The sequence below is a fragment of the Tachysurus fulvidraco genome, chromosome 17 (genome assembly GCF_022655615.1).
Source record: "Tachysurus fulvidraco isolate hzauxx_2018 chromosome 17, HZAU_PFXX_2.0, whole genome shotgun sequence".
In the NCBI taxonomy this organism is placed as follows: Eukaryota; Metazoa; Chordata; class Actinopteri; order Siluriformes; family Bagridae; genus Tachysurus; species Tachysurus fulvidraco.
In genome coordinates, this window is record NC_062534.1 from 15,784,428 (window position 1) to 15,806,396 (window position 21,969).

The 21,969-nt window shown below is 38.2% G+C and overlaps 2 protein-coding genes across 2 annotated transcripts; one reads left to right on the forward strand and one right to left on the reverse strand.

Annotated features, from left to right (window-relative positions):
* Positions 1-864: 864 nt before the first annotated feature.
* On the forward strand, positions 865-3,746 carry tubb4b (tubulin, beta 4B class IVb). The gene is made up of 4 exons (XM_027135244.2): positions 865-1,036; positions 2,067-2,175; positions 2,285-2,395; positions 2,575-3,746. Exons 1-4 carry the CDS (start codon positions 980-982, stop codon positions 3,633-3,635), a joined length of 1,338 nt encoding a protein of 445 aa, XP_026991045.1. The 5' UTR covers positions 865-979; the 3' UTR covers positions 3,636-3,746.
* A 661-nt stretch (positions 3,747-4,407) lies between these two features.
* loxl3a (lysyl oxidase-like 3a) lies at positions 4,408-20,560 on the reverse strand. The gene is made up of 15 exons (XM_027135243.2): positions 20,437-20,560; positions 19,871-20,051; positions 17,926-18,208; positions 17,285-17,445; positions 14,180-14,385; positions 10,725-10,914; positions 10,355-10,535; positions 9,972-10,126; positions 9,324-9,494; positions 6,812-6,971; positions 6,442-6,685; positions 5,833-5,948; positions 5,537-5,673; positions 5,034-5,145; positions 4,408-4,930 (listed from the first exon to the last, which is right to left on the reverse strand). Exons 3-15 carry the CDS (start codon positions 18,203-18,205, stop codon positions 4,857-4,859), a joined length of 2,187 nt encoding a protein of 728 aa, XP_026991044.1. The 5' UTR covers positions 18,206-18,208; positions 19,871-20,051; positions 20,437-20,560; the 3' UTR covers positions 4,408-4,856.
* Positions 20,561-21,969: the final 1,409 nt, after the last annotated feature.

Below are 21,969 nucleotides of genomic sequence, written 5' to 3' on the forward strand. Positions count from 1 at the left end.
TTGTACTACAACTGAGTATCAGTGGAACATCTAATCACTTTTGTATAAAGTTTAGAATTTGAAAGCAGGAGCTTCGCATTGCCTCGTACATGACCTAATTTATCAGTCAGATTAGTGAGTAATATTTGCCATCATGTTTGTCAAGGACCTTATATTGACCAAAACAAACGTAAAGTTTTCATGTAGCTAATTTACAAATCTCAATATGTTATAATACACATGCTAACCAGAGGGACACTGAGTAATTGCTAAGCAGACATTAAAAGTAGTCCATTCCGACTGGTCTTGTACTTTTTTGTTCAACTTTTTGTACCCCTATAACTGTAGAAATGATTTCAATGGACCCCTTCAGTACAGATTTATTTCATGAACGTTATTTAATTGTGTACATAATATTGTGTCTGTTTGTTGGTTTGTTGTTTGTTTTGTATGTTTGCTGGATTCTTCAGTTTTATAAAGACTCATACACATTAGGTCTAATCTTACATTATTTATAGCTTACTTATTTTAGAGCTTTGGATTAATTCCATTACACCCAATATAATTGACCGGTCAAATAGGATACCTAGAACAACTCAATAATAAATAAAACTAATTTTATAAGAATTCGTTGTAATGTGAACGACAGTTAATGAATTAAAAAAAAAATCAGGAGTAACCGTTAGAACGTCACAGCTGAGGTAAAATGTGAAACATTTTTGAAAAAAATTGTTGTAAGAATATCTGCCAATCACAAGTGAGCGTACGCAGTTTCAGCGAATAGTCGTACATTTGTTAGTCGACTCGGAACACTCATTAGCCAATGAAATCATCGAGGAGGCGGGCGTATTACCTAAATCAACCAATGGAGGCTTGGGATAGTTCAACAGACTGAATAACTAGATGTAGTTCTCGAATTACCGTTTCATTGTTGCAGTGCAGAGTTAGAAGCACGTTGGCGTTTCTTTTTTGCTGATCCATTTATTCTACTGCGTACAGAATGAGGGAGATTGTTCATTTACAAGCAGGACAGTGCGGCAACCAAATTGGTGCCAAGGTATGAATTAAAATACTATCTTTTCTACATGATTTTGTTTTCCCGATACTGTGTGAAGGCCTCGGTCTGTTTTAGCGATGGTCAAATAGTGCTGTTTGTTGTCTAAGTTCGTTTTTAAAACTGATTTGATGACACATGAATGTATTTTTTGTGTCACAGGGTCAGAAATCAAAACTTTTTATATGCTAGCACTTTTTATTTATTTATTTATCTATTTATTTATTGTTTATTTAAAATATGTAGCAACTATCGGGCTGCGTAATAAATCCGCCATTTGTTCAGCGGACGATATTCAATTCAAACGTCTACGAACTGTTAATTTGGTCTCCGTTGGTTTTCTGTGAATGAACTAATGGCGAAACAATGCAGCTGCTGAAGGGTGTTGGCCAGTGCGCGCGCGCGTCCTGCCGTTAACATGACCGGTTGAATCTGGATCATGGAAAGAGCTCTGATCGGCCTGAAAATAGGAGTTGTAAACGTTCGCTGTACGAAAACTATCATTTTAAACGTTATTAGTAGTAGTGTTCGTATTCAGTGTAAAGACTTTGACCAACCAGCCTACGTCAGCGATTGAAGTGGTTTTCGAGACTAGTGAATCGCTTTGCTTGTTCGGTGTGTCAGATGAGTCTAGCGAATCAGAAGTTATAACGAATCAGAACATTTATTGCCAAGGAATTCGTTTGCGTCATACGATTCCATTACACAAAGGAAATATAAATAAGACGAGAAAAAAAATACACATAAATACAAATAGACAAATATTGGAAAATGGGTTGAAAAATAAACTGTAGAATAGAATGAGATGTACTAGGATGGAGGTGGCAACATGTATATAAAGATTAGTGCATATTGTTTAATGGGGGAAACATTTAACTGTTTGAGGTTCAAATGGTGACTTAAAGCTTCTCCTGTGCTCATGTCGGTCTAGTTCATTTTACGCTTAAGCAAAATTAGTGTTGGGGTTTTTTTTTTTTTTCTTTTTTTTTCTCTCCCCCCTTTTTCTAACAAAACCCCACATTTGTGTTCTCAGTTCTGGGAAGTGATAAGTGATGAACATGGAATTGACCCTACAGGAAGTTACCATGGGGACAGTGATCTTCAGCTGGACAGGATTAATGTATACTACAATGAAGCTACAGGTGAGCTTTATCTGCATCACAAACTTGCAGCATTTAAACTTTTATTTTTTTAAGATATTTAATAATCTGAACTTTTTTTTTTCTTCTTTTTTTTTTTTGATGCTGTCAGGTGGCAAGTATGTCCCCCGTGCAGTACTGGTCGATTTGGAGCCCGGTACCATGGACTCTGTGAGGTCCGGTCCTTTTGGGCAAATTTTCAGGCCTGACAACTTTGTTTTTGGTAACTATTTCACAGCACACTCTTGGATTTCTTCAGCAAACACATAGGCAAAGCAGTGATTCTGATGCCATCATATCTCTTGCAGACAAATTTGGGTTAATTTTGTCTCTGCCTAAATTTGATTTGTGACTTGCTGTTTCCTGCTTGCTGAGCTCTAAGTCATTTCTTCCTCTCCACAGGCCAGAGTGGTGCTGGTAATAATTGGGCCAAGGGCCACTACACAGAAGGTGCTGAGCTTGTGGACTCCGTCTTGGATGTGGTGCGTAAGGAGGCTGAGAGCTGTGATTGCCTGCAAGGTTTCCAACTTACTCACTCGCTGGGTGGTGGAACAGGGTCGGGTATGGGCACCCTGCTCATCAGCAAAATTCGTGAGGAGTACCCTGACCGCATTATGAACACTTTCAGCGTTGTCCCCTCACCCAAAGTCTCTGATACAGTGGTGGAGCCTTACAATGCTACACTGTCTGTCCACCAGCTTGTGGAGAACACAGACGAGACATACTGCATTGACAATGAAGCCCTGTATGACATCTGTTTCCGCACCCTTAAGCTCACAACACCAACATACGGTGACCTCAACCACTTGGTCTCTGCCACCATGAGTGGAGTCACAACATGCCTGAGATTCCCTGGGCAGCTCAATGCTGACCTGCGCAAACTGGCTGTCAACATGGTGCCCTTCCCTCGTCTGCACTTCTTTATGCCTGGTTTTGCACCACTGACCAGCAGGGGTAGTCAGCAATACCGTGCTCTCTCTGTACCTGAATTAACACAGCAGATGTTTGATGCCAAGAACATGATGGCTGCTTGCGACCCACGCCATGGCCGCTACCTTACGGTGGCTGCTGTTTTCCGTGGCCGAATGTCCATGAAGGAGGTGGATGAGCAGATGCTCAATGTGCAGAACAAGAACAGCAGCTACTTTGTTGAATGGATCCCCAACAACGTGAAGACCGCGGTGTGTGACATCCCACCCCGTGGTCTGAAGATGGCTGCAACCTTCATTGGGAACAGCACCGCTATCCAGGAGCTGTTCAAACGCATCTCTGAGCAGTTCACAGCCATGTTCAGGCGCAAAGCTTTCCTGCACTGGTACACCGGTGAGGGCATGGATGAGATGGAGTTCACAGAGGCTGAAAGCAACATGAATGACCTGGTGTCAGAGTACCAGCAGTATCAAGATGCAACTGCTGAAGATGAAGGAGAGTTTGAGGAGGAGGGAGAAGAGGAGCTGGCTTAAATATATATATGTATATTTTGTCAGTCATTGTTTCCATGTTTTTGATTGTTTTCCCCACTTTTTGTCCCTTAATTCTGTCTGTTTACTACCAATAAAATGTGCAATTAATAATTACTGTATCGGGTTTTTTGTTCCGTTGATAAATCCATGGCGTCTTAATACAGTTCTTGTTTAACACCAGTAGGGCTTTGGTGTGTTCTGGAATAGGGTTAGTTTATTAAAGTAGTTCAAGTTCTTTAACTCTTGTACATTTCAACCACCACATGTTAGGCATTCAATGTGACCAACTCCAGTAGTCACACACAATTTTGAATAAATTGGAAACTGGTCATTATAGAACTGTTTATCCACATGTATGAAGTGTTTTTAAAGGGCTTTCAGTTCTCTCAAAGAACTGAGGTCTGTTGTGTGCTCGTGTTTGCCTTTTTCCAGATGATGTAAAAGATTCTTATAAAAACTGGCAGCACATTCAGTGCTGGAAGGCTACCAAGAACAAGCCAGAAATGGCAGGTTTTAAGAAAACTGCCTGTGCTTGTGTATTATGGGTTGTTTGAGACTTGTCTGCTTTGTGAAATAAGGTTTGAAGATCACTTTCTCAGAAGGTCTGTTGCTTAAATACACATGGAGTTTGAGAGTTTATCCACATGCCACGTCTACCCTTAAAAGACATGACTTGTGTGGAGAAATCCCCCATTGCAATTCAATTGACACTTTCTTAAAGCTTATTCAAACTGCTTAATCACCAGGGACAAGTAAACATAGGAGAAACATCTTGTTGAAAAATATGCTCAACTTTTTATAAATGCATCCATTATGAACATTCTCTTCACAAATGTATCAGATTTTCTTAAAGCTTATTACTCTAACATAGGGACTAAAAGTTTGACCTGGACTGGTTCATAAAACAAAGGAAGCGCTAAATTAAGCTGTTCCAAACAGTAATTTCCTATTCTTTCTTTTTAGACAAAGGGGCTCTTGTTCAACAGGTCCTGGGCTGGAAAGGCTGGAAGCAACAATACTTGCTCCCACATGTCACTTTATTTGGAGAGATTTCCTTGGTATTGCACAGAGCTTCTCTGATCTTGGTAAAGAGATATCTCTGCTTAGGTTTTGGTGGACAATATAGTAAAACAATATTCTGTAAGAATAAATAGTTGAGTATATTATGAAGCTATTCTCATAGTGGCTTCAAGCAGTTCCAGGTGCTGCTGATGATTGGTGTTAAAAAATCTGATTATTCAGCTGACCAGGATAAAGTTCAAACTCCTTCTCTGCTTCTTCACTGTATGAATCACCTACAACACAGATAATGATGATAAATAATGAGCTAATCAGTGGTACAACATCAAGTGAAAATTCTGAACATCTTAGATCCATCGGAACAGGGTTAGTAATTACCTAAATGGCATTTATGCAGCCAGATTCGATGGCCGTCGTACTTGCAGTTGCAGCGCATAGCATTATTGGTGAAGTCACTTTCTGCTACCTCAAAATTGGGGTTTAGTATAACCTGTGAGACACAAAACCCCCCAAAAATTATTTACATGTTTTTGGAGGAAGAACGTGTTGAATGAATGCATGACTGACAGCTTAGGTTAATATTAAGTAATAAATCCTACAGGTTCTGCTGTACTTCCTTCTATTAGTACAGCATTGTGTGCTATATCAGTTCAAAAACAGATTACACCCCTCACCTTCCTGAAATAAAAATCACATGTATTGTTGATTTGCTGTGTTGTTGCAGTATCATATGTCTGCCACACGAGTGCGGTCTCTGAACACCATATTTAACGTTTATCAAACCTTTCTTTGCCTGTGGTTCTCCATACCAAAAAACATATTCATGTGGATTGTGTTTGGATACAAGGATATTTTAAATGGAAACAGTTCTTGGTAAATACCTGTAATATGTAGTTTCCAGGATTAAGATCAGTGATATCAATCCACTGGCAGTCTATATCATGTCTGTACGTGTCCCAGCAGCCAACCGTTATGCCCTGCTCACCAAAGTTGGCACACTCGTATTGTTTTGAAACACCTGCAGCAACAAATTTAACAAATCTCGTTTCTTATTTTCTGGAGACACGTGACCTAATAACCATCTAACCATCATGCCTGTAAAATGCAAAATCAGACCCAGATGTGCAGCCCAGGGCTCTGCATAACAATAGTGCTATAATCATAACTCCTGTCTTACCTTCATTGCAGTCAGTGTCCTCGAGGCAGAAGCTGGCTTTGTGACCATCTGCCACTTTTGTGCCATTGAGATCCAGCAGGTCGTAGTTGGTAAAGATATCCATGCTGTGATAGTGCCTGGTAGGGGTAACAAACACACAGTGAGAGCTGCAGGCAAAATTACGGCAAGATTTATTACTGCTCTCGCCACCATTTCCAGATATAAATCTAGACTAATTCACTTTAATGCCTACGCAAAACACATAAAATACCTCAAATATAACTGGTCATTATGTAGTATAAGGCTTCTATGTGTTTTCCAGAAGTGAATTTAAATATTATCAAACTCTGTAGGTGAGGACTGGACACAAGGTATAAAGACTAGTGCATTTTCCATGTTTTCAACTTGTTGACCTGCTTTTTATCAACACTTTAGTTGTGCAAGTGGATTTTAGACCTTGCTTTATATCTAACTGAATAGACTGATGCAGCAGCATTCGGATCGGGTTCCAAAGCTTAAACATTTATGCTCATACCAGCATTGACATCATTGTCCTTATAATCTTGTCATCACAAATGTGTTATTTGGTATCTCTGCTACTTTTTTCATTGTATCTGTCCACACATTTACCTGTGGCATTCGTGCCACACCCAGGAATGACGGCTCAAACGGGGACGGAAGTCGGCCTGGCCCACGTTATGGATCTCTGAGGAGAAGCGAAGTAGACGCCTCTGTCCGTATGGCCAGTTGGCATTGGCTGCTGATTTAGAGAGACAATTTTCCTCTGCTGCACAGTAGAGCAAATGCAGTGGTCGGTCTTCTATGTAGACACTGTACTCCACCAGAGGGGCATTCAAGACCAGGTCTGGTGCCGCTGAGATTTGGAGGAGATGAGTTTTTGCTTACTGTTAATTATCTAAAAGCTCTTGAAGCACAGCCATGTCATTTTTCTGCAACAATAATAAACAGATTCTTAAATGTAAATGTATATATGACTTACAGTCTGTGCAGATAACTCCAGCAGCAAATGCAGCTCCTGCCCTCTTACAGATGACAACATCATGATACTGACACTCAGTTAAAGTCATCTCATCTCCACGACACTTCACCCCACTCATCACCATCTCAGTCACGTTACTGCTGTCCCAGTACCAGGTTTCCTTAGTAACAGAAATGATGTTGCTAAGGGTGCATTACAATGAGTTCTTACGAGATCTTGTCCATTGTTATAATAAGGGTACATGAGCAGTCTGATTATAATGGCAGATTAAACCTGACAAATAGTGCTTAGGCATTTCTGTCATGTATTTCTTAAGTACAGATTCTATATAGATATATATGCACGATAAACAAACTGGGGGTGCAAAATGGCAGCAGGTGCTCTGGACTGATGAGTCAAATTTTGAAATATTTGGCTGTAGCAGAAGGCAGGATGTTTGTTGAAGGGCTGGAGATTAGTATGATAATGAGTGACTGCTGACAACAGTGAAGCATACTGGAGGTTCCTTGCATGTTTGGGGCTGCATTTCTGCAAATAGAGTTGGAGGTTTGGTCAGGATTAATGGTGTCCTCAATGCTGAGAAACACAGGCAGATACTGGAATCCTATCGGTGAGGCGTCTGATTTGCCCCAATTCTGAGGTAGCGTACATCCACAGAAGATCTGTGGTTAGTGCAACTAAGATGTCTGGGACAACCTACTGTACCTGCCGAGTTCGTTCAAAAACTGTGTGCAAGTGAACCTAGAAGCATTGATGCTGTTTTGCAGGCAAAGAGTGGGCAAACCTGCCTAAAACACTTGCACAGTGGCTGGATGTATGGATGGATAGATAGATAGTTGGTGGATAGATAGACAGACAGACTGACTGAATATATACATACTGTTTTTACAAAACAATAAAAATCTAAATTGAGGAATGAAAAGGGTTATTTATACAGCAGTCCTCTGTTACTGTGTTTGCATGCAGGTCACAGCCAAGGCCTTAGATGCAGGCAGGCCTCCATGGCCTCCCTAGTGCTCCATCTGGAGCCAACCTGTACCTCCGCTCTGCCCTAATGACCCGTCCTGCCCCTAACCATACGGTCCTGCACATGGTACACAATGTACTGAATCTAAATTAAAAAGCAATTCTATCTGAAATCATATTTTTCTCCTAATTAACTGTGTTTTTTATGTGTTTAATTGAATAAACAGCATGCGCTAAACATGTGCATGCATTCAATAAGCATTTATTTCCATTAATTTGCTATCTGTGTCACTGCTTCCTTTAGTAATTTGAGAAAGATTCCTGCCCGTTAATCTTGATTACTCTTCACCTCACTATAAACACCCCTGAATACATTAGCATAAGAAGAAGCACTTTAGTTAGATTGTCTCACTCACGCTGCCTGCAAACAGGTGAAAGTCAAATATACAGTCATCATTCAGCATGAGAAGTTTCCCTAGAATTGATTTTAATGCATTATTGTATAGAATACAGTGCAGAATACAAATCATATACAATGATCAAGCACTCTGGTCTGTCTTCATCTACAAACATTCTCAACATGCACCTAGATAAGTTAAGACTCATGGCCAGCTTAGGTTCTTACCATATTGTGCAATACAACATTGTAGCCTATATTAAGGGAATAAACCATTTTATGCCAGCATCCCCTATCTGATATTCTGTTGTTCTGTCTGTCTACTAGAGTGTCTGACAATATTTAACATATTTGCCAAATGCCTGTCATGGGTATTATAGTCTGGTTCTGCATTTTCAAAAATAATTGTAATGGTTATGAAAAGGCCATTCGATCTATTCTTCATTTGACAACCATTCACAACGTTCAACGAAAGGACCCACTCATACAGCTCACTTATTCATGAAAAAGACCACTAATTTGACTGTTTCTAGTATGATATTATACTACAGCAAGTGCTTAAGGTTTACAGTTATAGACATGGCAGCCTTATTATACAGTACTTGCTCTATTTGGAACCTGTCAGTCCACAGCTTGTATATATAAATGAAGCCTGTTTTCTATCGCACTTTAGTCTGTATGTGCTTTCTGTCTTTTCCTTGAGATAACTCATGCTACAGTCTCAGCATGTTGTCATAGACATCCACTCCTGTTTCGTACTCTGTTTATATAATGCATTGGAGCTGATCCATGTTCCTCAACGCACTTCAAATTTAACCCTACTAATTCTGCATACCAAGCTTTTGAAGTACATCAAGACTGTATGTCTCTGACAATTATTGACATATGACATACAATTAATAACATATTGCCTGTGTCATATATCTGACAATTCTATGGGTTTTAAAATACTGAGCTATAAAGTTTTTTATCATTCAATAAGGTTTGTGTAAAACTTCTCACGTTTGCCAAAAAGGTCTGAATAATAAAAGGTCTGGTAACTGAGCTGGGGACTGAATAATAAAAGCCTCTGGTCTGAATAATAAAAGCCTCTGGTAACTGAGCTGGGGACATCTGATATAACACACATGATTTTGAAATTCTTCTTACTCTCAGGCCGCTGCTGGCATGTCCCAGTCCTAGCTGCCTGCATGCCACCATAGCCTCTCGAGAAGTCCAGTCATCCCCACAGATCAGGCCCCATTCCCCTAAAACACCAGCGTTAGTAGCCAGAATCTCCACTCGGCCCTCCAACTGCGTACGGCCTCCAGTCAGACGGATCTGGGATGGGTTAAAAAAAATTTGTGCAACTATGAAAAATCATGGGGTGATGCTACAATTAAAGGTACGCTAAACATTAGTCCATAAAGTGGAAATTACATTGTGCTTTTTTTAAATAAAAGTTTCAATATTTCCACTGAATTCGAAGCATCATTAAGAACTACATTTTAGATAGGAATAAGAACATTTCACTGACTACTTTGTCAACTAAGTTAGGGATAAAATGTATACTTTTAAAAAATTCAAATTAAACTAGACTGATTTTCAATTGAAAATGTATATCATTTGGGAAGCAAAACAAAACAAGTGTAAACTCTGAGCTGACAAACGTACTGTAAGTGAGAAAAGATGTGCAGAACTTAATTTGAATGAAATCTAATTTAAATCTGTCAACCAGGAAAAACATCTCCTATGGATTTAACACAAGTAAGTTTTAAGCAAAACTAATCCCATGCCTCTAAAATGAGAGATTCTGACCCTTTTTTCAAAGCCCATGTAAGGGACGTTGCACTTCACTGCGGTGTCCTCCATGTGTTTGCATTTTGAGGTGGTAATGTTGTTATGAGGGCAATCCCACAAGCTCTTCTCATCCCCACGGCAGCGTACCTCATTCATGTAGATGCGTCCTGTGCCTATGGAAAGGTTAGCGTTACACATTTTCTGGTTATGCCACCAATAAAGCCAAAAATTGATTTAGAATAGAATAGTCGCATGCAATCATGGTCTACACAGAAAGCTTACTGTACAAGGACATTCACAGTATTGCATTATTTTTAGCCTATAATGACATTTTATTAACACTTCATAAACATTTTCTGTCCAAGCTAAAAGTTAGGTGCTCAGTGCTCAGGGTAATCCACCTTGGCCCATGCGTGCATCGGTCAGAGCTTCTTTAGCAGTACCGAAGCCCAATTCTCTGCATACCACGTTAGCCGACTGCAAGCTCCAGTGGTCATCACACACAGTACCCCACACAGAGCCCTTCAGCACCTCCACCCGGCCTTCCCCTGTCCTCGCACCACCCTTTAGACGCACCTTAATCTGGGTCAGAGACAAAGAATTACTCTGATTACTGTTATAAACTTAACTCGTTTAATGTGTGATGTAGTGCTTGTATGGAGTTTTGTTTTTAAAATCACCAATAAATATATTCAATAAATAATACACTATATTGACCTTTCAGCACATATTGTCTACTGTTCTGTAAAGAGGTAAAAAGTTTGATCTTACAGGACGATTTTGCTTGCCCTTGTGACTGTGACCTTGAGAGAACTGGGGTCCAGGCCAACATCTGACTGCAACAGGGCTTCCAGCAGGACAGGGAGTGCTAGTGTTCTTACTGAACACCATAGTACAGGCAGACAGATGAGCTTCATTCCCACTGCAGGCCACTGAGTGAATCCTATACACGCTATTGTGACTGGGAACAATTATTACATAAAAGGATTAATAAACAAATCATCAACCAACAGGAAAGAATAAAACTGATGTATCACTATCTTTAAAAAAGTCTAGTAAGAAAATAAATAGGATAGATATACAACAGATGTTAGATTTAAAATAGTCTAATTGGCTGATATTTTTTTTCAAGGTCATTGTGAGCAACCTGGATTAACCCATTTGTCAAAACTGACCCATTTCTAACAATTTAGCCTCTTACTAACAAGAATACAGTGTAACTTTTGTAAGGACCTGATGTTAAAGGGTCTAGGAATAATATAGCCTTTCATTTTAAGCATTAAAGCATTCAGCCTCCCTGGCACATGACACATATTTGCTTTAGTCATGCTCAGGAATTTTCCCAGGCTTATTTGATTAAGATTAAATCTCAGCTTCTAGAAGGAGAGATTACATAGCCATGGAAAATCTGTGATGACATTAAATGTGAAGGGTCATTTTGTCATTTTCATAAACAACTTTGCATCAGCTACAGAGCAGAAAAAATTCGCAAGGCAATAAAACCTAGAATGAAAACCCTTGCATCATGGCAACGTGGGTACTGTAGCTATGCTACCTCGCAAGTATAGGGTCCCTGATTCAATCCAGAGCAAAAGTTACTGTCTGTGTGGAGTTTCATGTGTTCACTTTATCTGTCATGTTTCCATTGGCTTCACCATATTCCATATTTCAACCATATTTTCTTCAGTCAACAGAAAAACAGTTGGTGGACTTCCTACACTAAATTGCCCTTAGGTGTAAAGATTGTGTGATACAGTGTGATAATGTGTGTATGCACGGTGCACTGCAATATACAGCCATCCAACCCATGGTGTATCCCACCTCACATACACCACAACCGTGACCAGGATAAACCGTTTAGTGAAGATGAATAAATTAATATTTTTCAAAAAAATGTAAATATCTTTTACGAACCATAACACTACTATTTACTACCTCTTCTTAACTAATCAGGTAAGAGCTTCACATTAAAGGGAGACCTCTGGATTGGACACAGCTCTAAGTCACCGTTAAAGAAATGACCAACAGTGGTGAGCAGAAGGAGGGCACAGTGTGGCATGAGGACATAAACATGTGTACATGTGTACATGTAAGACTCCTGTGCAAATGTCTGTGTAAAATGTAAGTCTGTAGTATCACAGCTCTGAAGACTAATATTCTTAGTTTCAGCTACATGTCCCTGATAGTTCAGTACAGTCATACAGATTATTTATGTACCTTAAATAATCTTTAAAGATGCACTATATTCTTGTTTCCAGATAAAACAAGTACTATAATTAAGAGTATATATGGCCCTCAAATAGGCATAATGAAGAAACATTTTTAAAATGTATTTTTCCTTTTTTTAATATATACTCATAGTACCTTGCTCAGTAAGCTTATCGTTTGATAGACTCAATCAGCTTCTTTTTGGCCTAGCTCTGTTTTTTTCCATTCCCTTTTTCATTTACAATCTTTTTTCCCCAGTTCATTCCCGTGCACTCACACACATCTATCACTCACGAACATGGCTTGTCTAGCACAGCACTCTTTGCTTACTCTTCACCATCTGGTGCGAATCTGCGAAAGCGCCTCTGACGTGGACCGTAGTTTGAGAACAGAAATAGAGAGTGAAAGAGACAGAAAGACTGCGGGAGTGGGGCTAGGCAAATACTTCAGAAATTTATCAGAATTACACCTGAACAAGCCTCAGAAAAGCAGCAAATTCCCCTAAGCAAAATTTTAGCATGTGGTCCACACAGACGAACGTTATTAAATGTCAAGGACCATGCAGATACTAATAATATCAGAACAATACCAGGTTCATCCATGTTAGAAACTAGACTAGAATTGAACTAGGAGAGAACTACATGTTTCTGTCTGTTACGTTCCATATCTCACCAAGCTTCATTACAAGACAGTGACACCAAAGTCTACACACACATTTTTTACTACAAAGTAAACGCATACATATCTCAAGATGAATGTCAAATAATTACATAAGATGTGTTCTTTGAGCATCTACTCCTCGATGCACTAAATTAAGATAAACACTCACCACTCAATGACTACGATTAAAATATATATAAGACTCAAAAACAGCCAGCAGCTGAACGCTCTTGGTTGGTTCCTGTTTCCCTCAGGCTCCAGCTATGAATTCAACACTTCTCATAATTATTCCTAACACTTATAACTTGTTTGTCCCTTTATCATATGTTTAGAAATGTCATGTTATGCTTTCTATGCAGTATCAATGAAAAGTTTGGACAAATCTGGACCTGACAAAATCAAGTCATGAAAAACTATGACATTAAGACATACAAATTTTTAATGAATCATCTTCAGTAATCATTTTATCCTGCTAAAGGTTGCAGTGGATCTGGAGCCTTTCCCAGGAATTCTGGACATCAGGCAGGAATACACCCGTGATGAGAAACCAGTTCATCACAAGCACCGCTTTAATCCACCTTCCAGCATGTGCTTGGCAAATGGAAGTAAACCCGCATGGTGAACAAGAGAAACTCCACACATATGTTTTAGCACTGGAATATTAATTGTAAGGGATGTGCACCATTTCAAATAATATTTATAATATATAGTATGCCTGGGAATCCACTATAGCCTTTGGTTCCTGTTTTGACTAATAGAAACGAATCCTGGTATGGTCTTTGGAGTCCATTCATATCCAGCTTAAATATGTTGAACTTTCGAAGTGGTTATTTGAATATCTCAGAAAATCAAATATCCAAAAATCCTAGAAAATCAACAGTTCATGAAATGCCTCACTCAAAGTCAGAAAGATAACATTTTTAACATTTAGATGTTTAATGAGAACATTTCATAGATAATCTTGACCTTTACCAGCATGATATTATACATAGTGCTACTGCCACATTGACACCTGCTTCTCTTTCAACATCAGTGCCTGTCTTTGCAAATGCTCTTTTGTCTAAATTCCCACAGACACATTATAAAATCCTACAAAGCCTTCTCAGAGAATATGGACCATCTCCATATTAAATACGCATGGTTTTGGAAAGGGATGTCCAACACACTCATATATGTGTGACGGTCAGGCGTCCACATTCTTATACATAGACATATTGGATTTCTCATTCAAAGCTGACTAACATTTAATTCAGTTAACAAATCATTTAATTTCCTAGGTTATTCATTCCCTCATGTTGAATACCATCATGGGAAAATGATTTGCCTCCATTACCTACATGTAAGGTCTGATTTTATACCTTTGTTTCCTCTTAGCCAAGGTCTTGCCTGAGGGAAATCCCATCATACCACAGACCACACGAGTGTTTTTGGTGGTCCAGCCAATGTTGCAGATGTGAACCCAGCCTTCTTTATCCTTCACCTCTACCACACCCTCTGTAGTAGGCAACTGGGCACTGACAGGATGCAAGCGGATCTCTTTCAACATGTTTTCACCCACCTGCAACTGAAACACAGCTGTGTTAGTATGACCAGTAAAAAACAGCACAAGCTGCCTCTTTAAAAATCTATCTAAAAATCAGTGGTTTGAACAACTGACATGTAGATTACTTTGCTATGATAACACTGAGAATTCAGTCACTTGCGGATTATATTACATTAAGTCTAGCCATTAATAAACCTCTTTTGCAGATGTAGCCCCTTAAATTCCCAGGATGCAATGATGGGTCAAGACTCACATTCTTCACTTGTGTAACTACATACCTTTCCTATTAGTTTTACTTTGGTTACTGAATAATTCATAGTAGCTTCTGACTAATCTGCTTTAAGATGAATATATGAATAAAAAACAGGGACTTAAAGTGGGTTAAGGAACCAATCTATCTAAGTTTAATAAACATAACTTTGCTTTTCAAACCACAGGCTAATATTGCATATCAAATCCCTTCATAAAAGCAAGAAATCGCAATAGCAAAAATGCTAGGCAAGAGGAACAATATATTACTAATTTATTATTGTGGAAAAAATAAAAGTTTGATAATCAAATCTGTCATATATGAGAAGCTTTCCCAATACATATATGCATATTTAGACAACTCAACATATTCTTACAGCGCTGGGATGTTGTACTGTTAGCATGTAGCAGGAACGAAATGGAAACGTAACTGTGCAGGAATTCAGCATGTGCCTTCAGTCTAATTTTTATATTTGAACCTGTATAAGAGTTAATGACCCTGTATTTTGTTAACCACGAGGAAAGGGGGAAAACATCTCTACTGTGGTGCAATCAAGAATAATTTTCCACTGTAAATTAAACTTTCCCCCTGTTGGTGGCAGTGAACAAGTCATGTGATTGACAGATGTAATACATTCACTCATTCATTCATTCATTCATGCCAATCAACCTACCATGCATGTCTTTGGTGCAGTTAGGATCTGAGAACATTCTGGAAATGTTTGTTTTTGGTTCTTGAAATCTTTAAGTTCTCAGGAAAGATTTTGTTTTACAGAAAATTCCCATTTAATTACATACACATGGTTCAGAGAATTCCTTAACCTATAAATTACTAAATTTAACCTTTTACTTTAGTGATACAAACCTGGTTACATTTGTATATAATAGAATAGCACAGACACGCTAACACTAATATTTCACAACGCATAATACGTCAGCATAAAAAAAAAAATCCTAAGCTGAATATAAAATTCTGATAGTTTCAACATCTTCATGCAGTATGTGTTTGTTCACTTTACCCATCATGAGATAAAACCATATAAAACTGCCTGAAGCAGATACATGAATGCCTGTGCAGATCACTAGTAGGAATATCAAATAATATTACTGAAAACTGATTCCATCTTTGACAATATACAATATATTCTGTGAAAATGAAAACACCATACAAGTTCTTCTAACTGCAGTAGTTAATGGGCAAAGATATCTTTTGTAGATACAGTTTATACAAAACCTCTACAATACACTATGTGCAAATTGCAAATATAATTATTATTATACTGATATTGCTAGTGTTGTGGTACATGGCTGGATGTACAATAACTAAATTTAGCTTTAAAACATGCGTACAAATGTGTATGAAAAAAATCCAGATGTTTGCTGAGAACATTTGCAATGACACACACACACACACACACACACACACACACACACACACACACACACACACACACACACACACACACACACACACACACACACACACACACACACACACACTGTGGAATCTGTGCCATGGTATACTGGTCCTTGCAGAAGGGAACATAATAAAAACCTCATCCTTTCCCTGTGCATCTGTTTTTGTGTTTCTTTGTAAGTGTGCATTTGTGTGTGTTGCTGACTTTGGGTCTTTGTTTGTAAGTGGCTTTGTGGTGAGTTTCCAGTCCTGTTGTTTTCTCTTTTGACGGTAAACCATCTTCCCATTTTCTGGGATCATGTCTATTTAGTGAGACTTCATATCATACGACCCATACTTATTCACTGTAAAATACATGCTAAAAAATATCTCCCTCAAATCTCTATTATGCAATATTCTATCTATGTATGTGTGAAGAAAGAACCAAGGCAGCTGTTTTTCGCCCACTCCTTCTCTCTTACTACTACACTCTCCTTTTTATGTGAGGATGTGAGGTCAGTACACAGGCAGCCAGACCATGAGAGGCTAATTTCTTGCAGAGGCTGCAGAAGCATGCACAGCTTGCACTAGCAAACAGAATTCTCCACGTTCTACTCTACACTCTTAAAGCCCATCCTGTAGAAGTCAACTGAAGAAAGAGGGATAAAGAAGCATGAAGAGAGAGGATGATAGACAATAAAACACTGTTAGGTCACATCACAGACAGCAAAATCAAATGATCATTACAATTCCCTAGTTTTGCAATTTAAAAAATGAATTGGAGTTTTAAGTATGTAAAAAATAAATACATGAATTATATTCAGTGTAACAAAACTAAATCACAACAATGAAAAAAAAACATCTTTTGCGTAAGAAAAAAAAAGTCACAGTATTCAAATAATGGCATTGCTTTGATAGACCTCGTCCTATTGTATTCTTTTTTGCACATTCTGAGTCATTGCTTTAATTAATGCAAATTGCTCGGTTTGAAGCACGATAATTGGCTCCAGCATGAGGGCATGAAAAGAAAACATAAAAAGACAAAAACCATTTGAAGCACAATGTACTTGTCTTTCAATGTTCGATTTGACATGAGCAGCACATATATTAACGTACGCTAAATATTTTGCAGAATTAGAAAAGAAATAAATGTCTTTGAATGAGATTTTTATCTCAATGTCTCACATTTTTTAGAAGACTTTGGGGGTCTGGAAAGTTTATGCAAAAAGCATATCACAGCCACATCCTGTCTTCCTCTTGACATATTTAGCTTACCTCAATGGTGTTGTCCAAAAACCCAGGGAGCCTCTCATCTTTACAGACGACCCCTGCATCCTCGTCATGAGTGCAGTCACTGTTGCCCCACCCTCGAGACACACAATTCTCAATGCTGCTTTCAGAGCTTGTGCATATTAGGTTATCCAGCCAAATCTTACCTGTGGAGATGAAGCACGGTTAATGAGCCTGCTAATACTGCAAGCCAAGTGGAAACAAAGACAGAACAAAACAGATCCGAGAACTTAATAGTGTTTATATAAAATAAAAGTCAAATTCCATTTTTATTGGTCACATACACAATCAAACACAATACCACATGCAGTGGAGTGCTTTCTACAACTGTATGTTTTATTAAAAAAAAAATCATATGGAATAGGGACGAAAAGAAGAATTTTATCAAACTAATATATAATTTAATAAAATTACACAGAATAAGATCAAAATAAAAATTAGTAGAGAAAAAAGTAGAGGCAAAGGAAATAATGTGGCTGTTGTATAAATCGATTTAAAACTATGGTCTTTTTTCAATTTTTTTACCACACTGGGTATATGTCTTTACGCCTGAACTAAATTTTGCAACAGACATGCTGTGTTCTCATTTCAGAATCACTAAGGGAAACATCAGCTGTTACACCAACCTGTGCCTGCTCCATACTTGGCACTATGTGACCAACTGATAGCATTAACAAATCCTAGATGGTGACACAGCACATGGGCATTAGTCAGAGTGAAGTCATCATCACAGATCGTGCCCCACTCGCTGTTATAGAAGATCTCCACCCGGCCCTCGTTGTGTTTGCGCGGGTAGCCAGCAAGACGGAACTTCAGTTTGCCAGCTTGAGGAGAGACAGTCTGACACAAGCAGGAGTGGAGCCACATACAGCCCAGTGTCAGTACTATATCCCAAACACTCACCATGATCTAAAGTCAGAAAGAGAAACAAGGACAGAGAATAGTTTAGTAATGATCAGTGATTAGTGGTAGACATTTATGGTTAAGTGCAGTACCTTCTGTTCATTCTTTGGTACCAATAATATATATTAATAAAAAAAAACATTCAACATGACATTTACATACAGTCAACTCAAAACTAGTCACTTTCGCCCTTAAACAAAAAACACTACACAACTCAACACAGCAGAATCAGAGAGATCCCCACTGAAGCACATACAATCCAGCTTTACCAAAACTTTACTATTAACCATGCTAGTTGCTAGAAGCTTGTCACTGTGCTGGAGGTAGGGGTTTAAGTTAGATCCTTAAATTTAATCTGCAACAGGTAATTTGGTGAAACAAAATTCATATAAGGTTTCTTTTGTAATTTCTCTGACAGGTTCATTCAGCCATTCAATGACCAGTTCCTCTGTTCCTCAGGTATAAGTGTGATGTTGCAAACAACATAAACAGCCACAAAAAATAACTGACTGTCGATATATACAAAATAACATACCTTCAAGTATAATATTATTATTATCATTCATTCATTCATTCATTTTCTACCGCTTGTCCGAACTTCTCGGGTCACGGGGAGCCTGTGCCTATCTCAGGCGTCATTGGGCATCAAGGCAGGATACACCCTGGACGGAGTGCCAACCCATCGCAGGGCACACACACACTCTCATTCACTCACACACTCACACACTACGGACAATTTTCCAGAGATGCCAATCAACCTACCATGCATGTCTTTGGACCGGGGAGGAAACCAGAGTACCCGGCGGAAACCCCCGAGGCACATGGAGAACATGCAAACTCCACACACACAAAGCGGAAGCAGGAATCGAACCCCCAACCCTGGAGATGTGAGGCAAACGTGCTAACCACTAAGCCACCGTGCCCTCCTTTTATTATTATTATTATTATTATTATTATTATTATTTTTTTTTTATTTTTTTTTTTTTTTTATTACTATTATTATATTAATAGTGATAATAATGAATGTGTAGCAGTGGAGGAGTGGCCCAAGATCTCTCTAACAGTGTGCAACTTCAAAATATCACCATGTGCATGTTTTGTTGCGTTGCCAGTAATTCAACAGTTAACAGATTTTTTTTGCATATGATATAATAATACAGAATTATATATGATGTGTAAATTGCACAATTGTGCAATTGTACATTGTTGGCAAAATTAAGATTTGAAATTAGTTAACAGAATCAAGCAAAATTCTTAAACAGAAAGAACAAGTCTTAACTTATCTCACCTGGATCATATCAGATATAAAGATAAATCACATACTTTCATAAACTATTATTTACTTAACTGTCTTATTTTCCATTGTTTAAACTGCAGTTTGTCTTTTACATTTCTTTTTCTTTTCTTTTTTTTGTGTGTTGCTGTTTTTGTATTTTTCTTTCACAGCTCATCTAAACTCCTCTTCCAGTGCAGAGAAACTACAATATGTTCATGTCCTAATTCAATGGATTCCTTTCTAAAGCTCCATCTGTATCTATTATATTCTGAGCTGCCACTGAAATGTTATGCAATGCAAAGTTTATACAAAACTTTATTTCAGCAAATATTTGACCTCTTTCTCTACACTAATTGGAAATGTTGAACAGAAAAACACCTAGTTCTTCCTACCTGTATTTATAGGTGCTGCTTCACATCTGCTCAGTTTTCCTTAATGGTACAAAAGGAGTTTTCTGTAGACTTGGTTCAGTGGCGAGAGAGAGAGCTGATTGGAGACAGAGGCTGCTCCGGGACTGTGTTAAGAAGTTCACATAGTCCTCACAAACAGGGCGGTACAGTCTGTTCCATGTGTCTGTAGTAGTGATGGAAATGATGGATCTTTTCAGTGAGTCAGACCACTCTGTTCAACTCGGCAATAACAACCGACTCTTTCGACGCCCAAATGACACCTAAATATAGTTGATTTGTAAAGTGCTGATTCAAATCAACTATATTTAGGTGTCATTTGGGCGTCGAAAGAGTCGGTTGTTATTGCCGAGTTGAACAGAGTGATAAATTATCACATACAATCACAAATAAGGTTGTACCACAACGGGTTTGGATGAATACGCTGCTGTATATTTACAGACATATTTACAGTTTTATTGTATTTTGATGTGTCTAATAAACTTCTGATGATCAATAAATTTAAATGAGTGTAAAAAAAATATATCTCAGTATACTACATGTGCCTTCACCTTATGTGTCATGAGTACCGAATATTGATAGACTTCATATTGATGCTTCCGAAAATATCACGAAATCCACCCTATTTCTCTCGTTCATATGTAAAAAAAATCCTCTTCAGAACTGCGAGTCGACTCCCAAAATTCATCCTAAAGATTCGGTTCAACAAACCGACTCGTTGTATAGAGTGTGTTTCAACAGAAAAAAGAAAAAACATATCTGTTCGCGTACAAGTTTCGCTTCATACAAAGAGGAAATTGTTAATTTAATAGTAATGCAAGGGATATTTCTGAAAGTTCGGGTATTAAATCATTTATTTTTTACTCCATATAATATATATTTTTTTAATTCCATATAATATCGGAGCGTTTAGGACACGTGATGTATGTGAAACATCATCAAATCTTTAGATTTAGATACTACCTTAATACCTCACTCACATTTTGAGGATTTCCCTCATGGGAGACCTTTGTTGTTGTTTTTTTTTTTTGTTTTTTTTTTTAAGAAAATAGTTTTGTTTTTTGTTTTTTTCTTTTGCAGTTTTCTTACATGTACATTTACATGTGTCCATTTGGCAACTGATTGAATGGCAGGTAAAACCAAGGCATAGAAACTAGTAAAAATATCTTTCCTAGAGGTAGAATATCTATCTGAGGAATTGTGCAAGAATGTTGCAGGAGCTAAGAAAAAAAACTGCAGTGCATGCCAAGAGCTACAAGTTACATGAGGTTTAGAGAGTACAATTCAAGGATATGAAATACAAGAGGAGAGGGGAAGGGAAGAGGAGGATAGAGAGATGTTATGTAACCGAAACTATCACTGTTATGCAGCAAGCCTTGAAGCAGAGAAAAATGAGTTACAGGCGATCAAATATTCAGTTAGAGCTTTGAGAGATGCTCTTGAAGTTGTAAGACATTTCAGCAGATTAATGAAAATTGGTTGAGGTCAAACTTGAAACCATGTAATGAAGAACATCAAACATTGTTTATCAGCAGACTTGAGTGGATGTTTTTTTCATAAATGTTTTAAATTCACTTACAGTAAAATGGAAGTTCAGAAGTATATAACAGACAGAAATAGTATATTAGCAAAACTTGCATGAACAACATGATGCCAACTTGCATGAACATGAACATGCACTTAACCTTGTAGCTCATTCTTACATCTCTGCAGCTTTTAAGTACTGGAGACATTTAGCAAAAATTTTGGTCATTCATTCTCTATGGAAGATCAGTTCAGATGGATTCAGTGGTGTTCAGGAGTAATTATGAGGTACACTGACCACTTGACCTCTGAAAGGGTATTACCATCTTTGAGGGGTCGAATTGGGAAATCTATTTAACAATACCTTGTATCACAAAAATACATGTTTTACATAAATGCTTCCGGATTACCTCAACAACTGCCTTGATATTTCAAGTAAACCATTTTTGGCTAAATTACAAGCTACTGGAGCCTTTGTTTATTGAGTGACATGTGTAGACATGAGATGAAGAGGGCTTGCAACAGGAGCTACACTGCACCCACAGACAGATGAGTTCTGA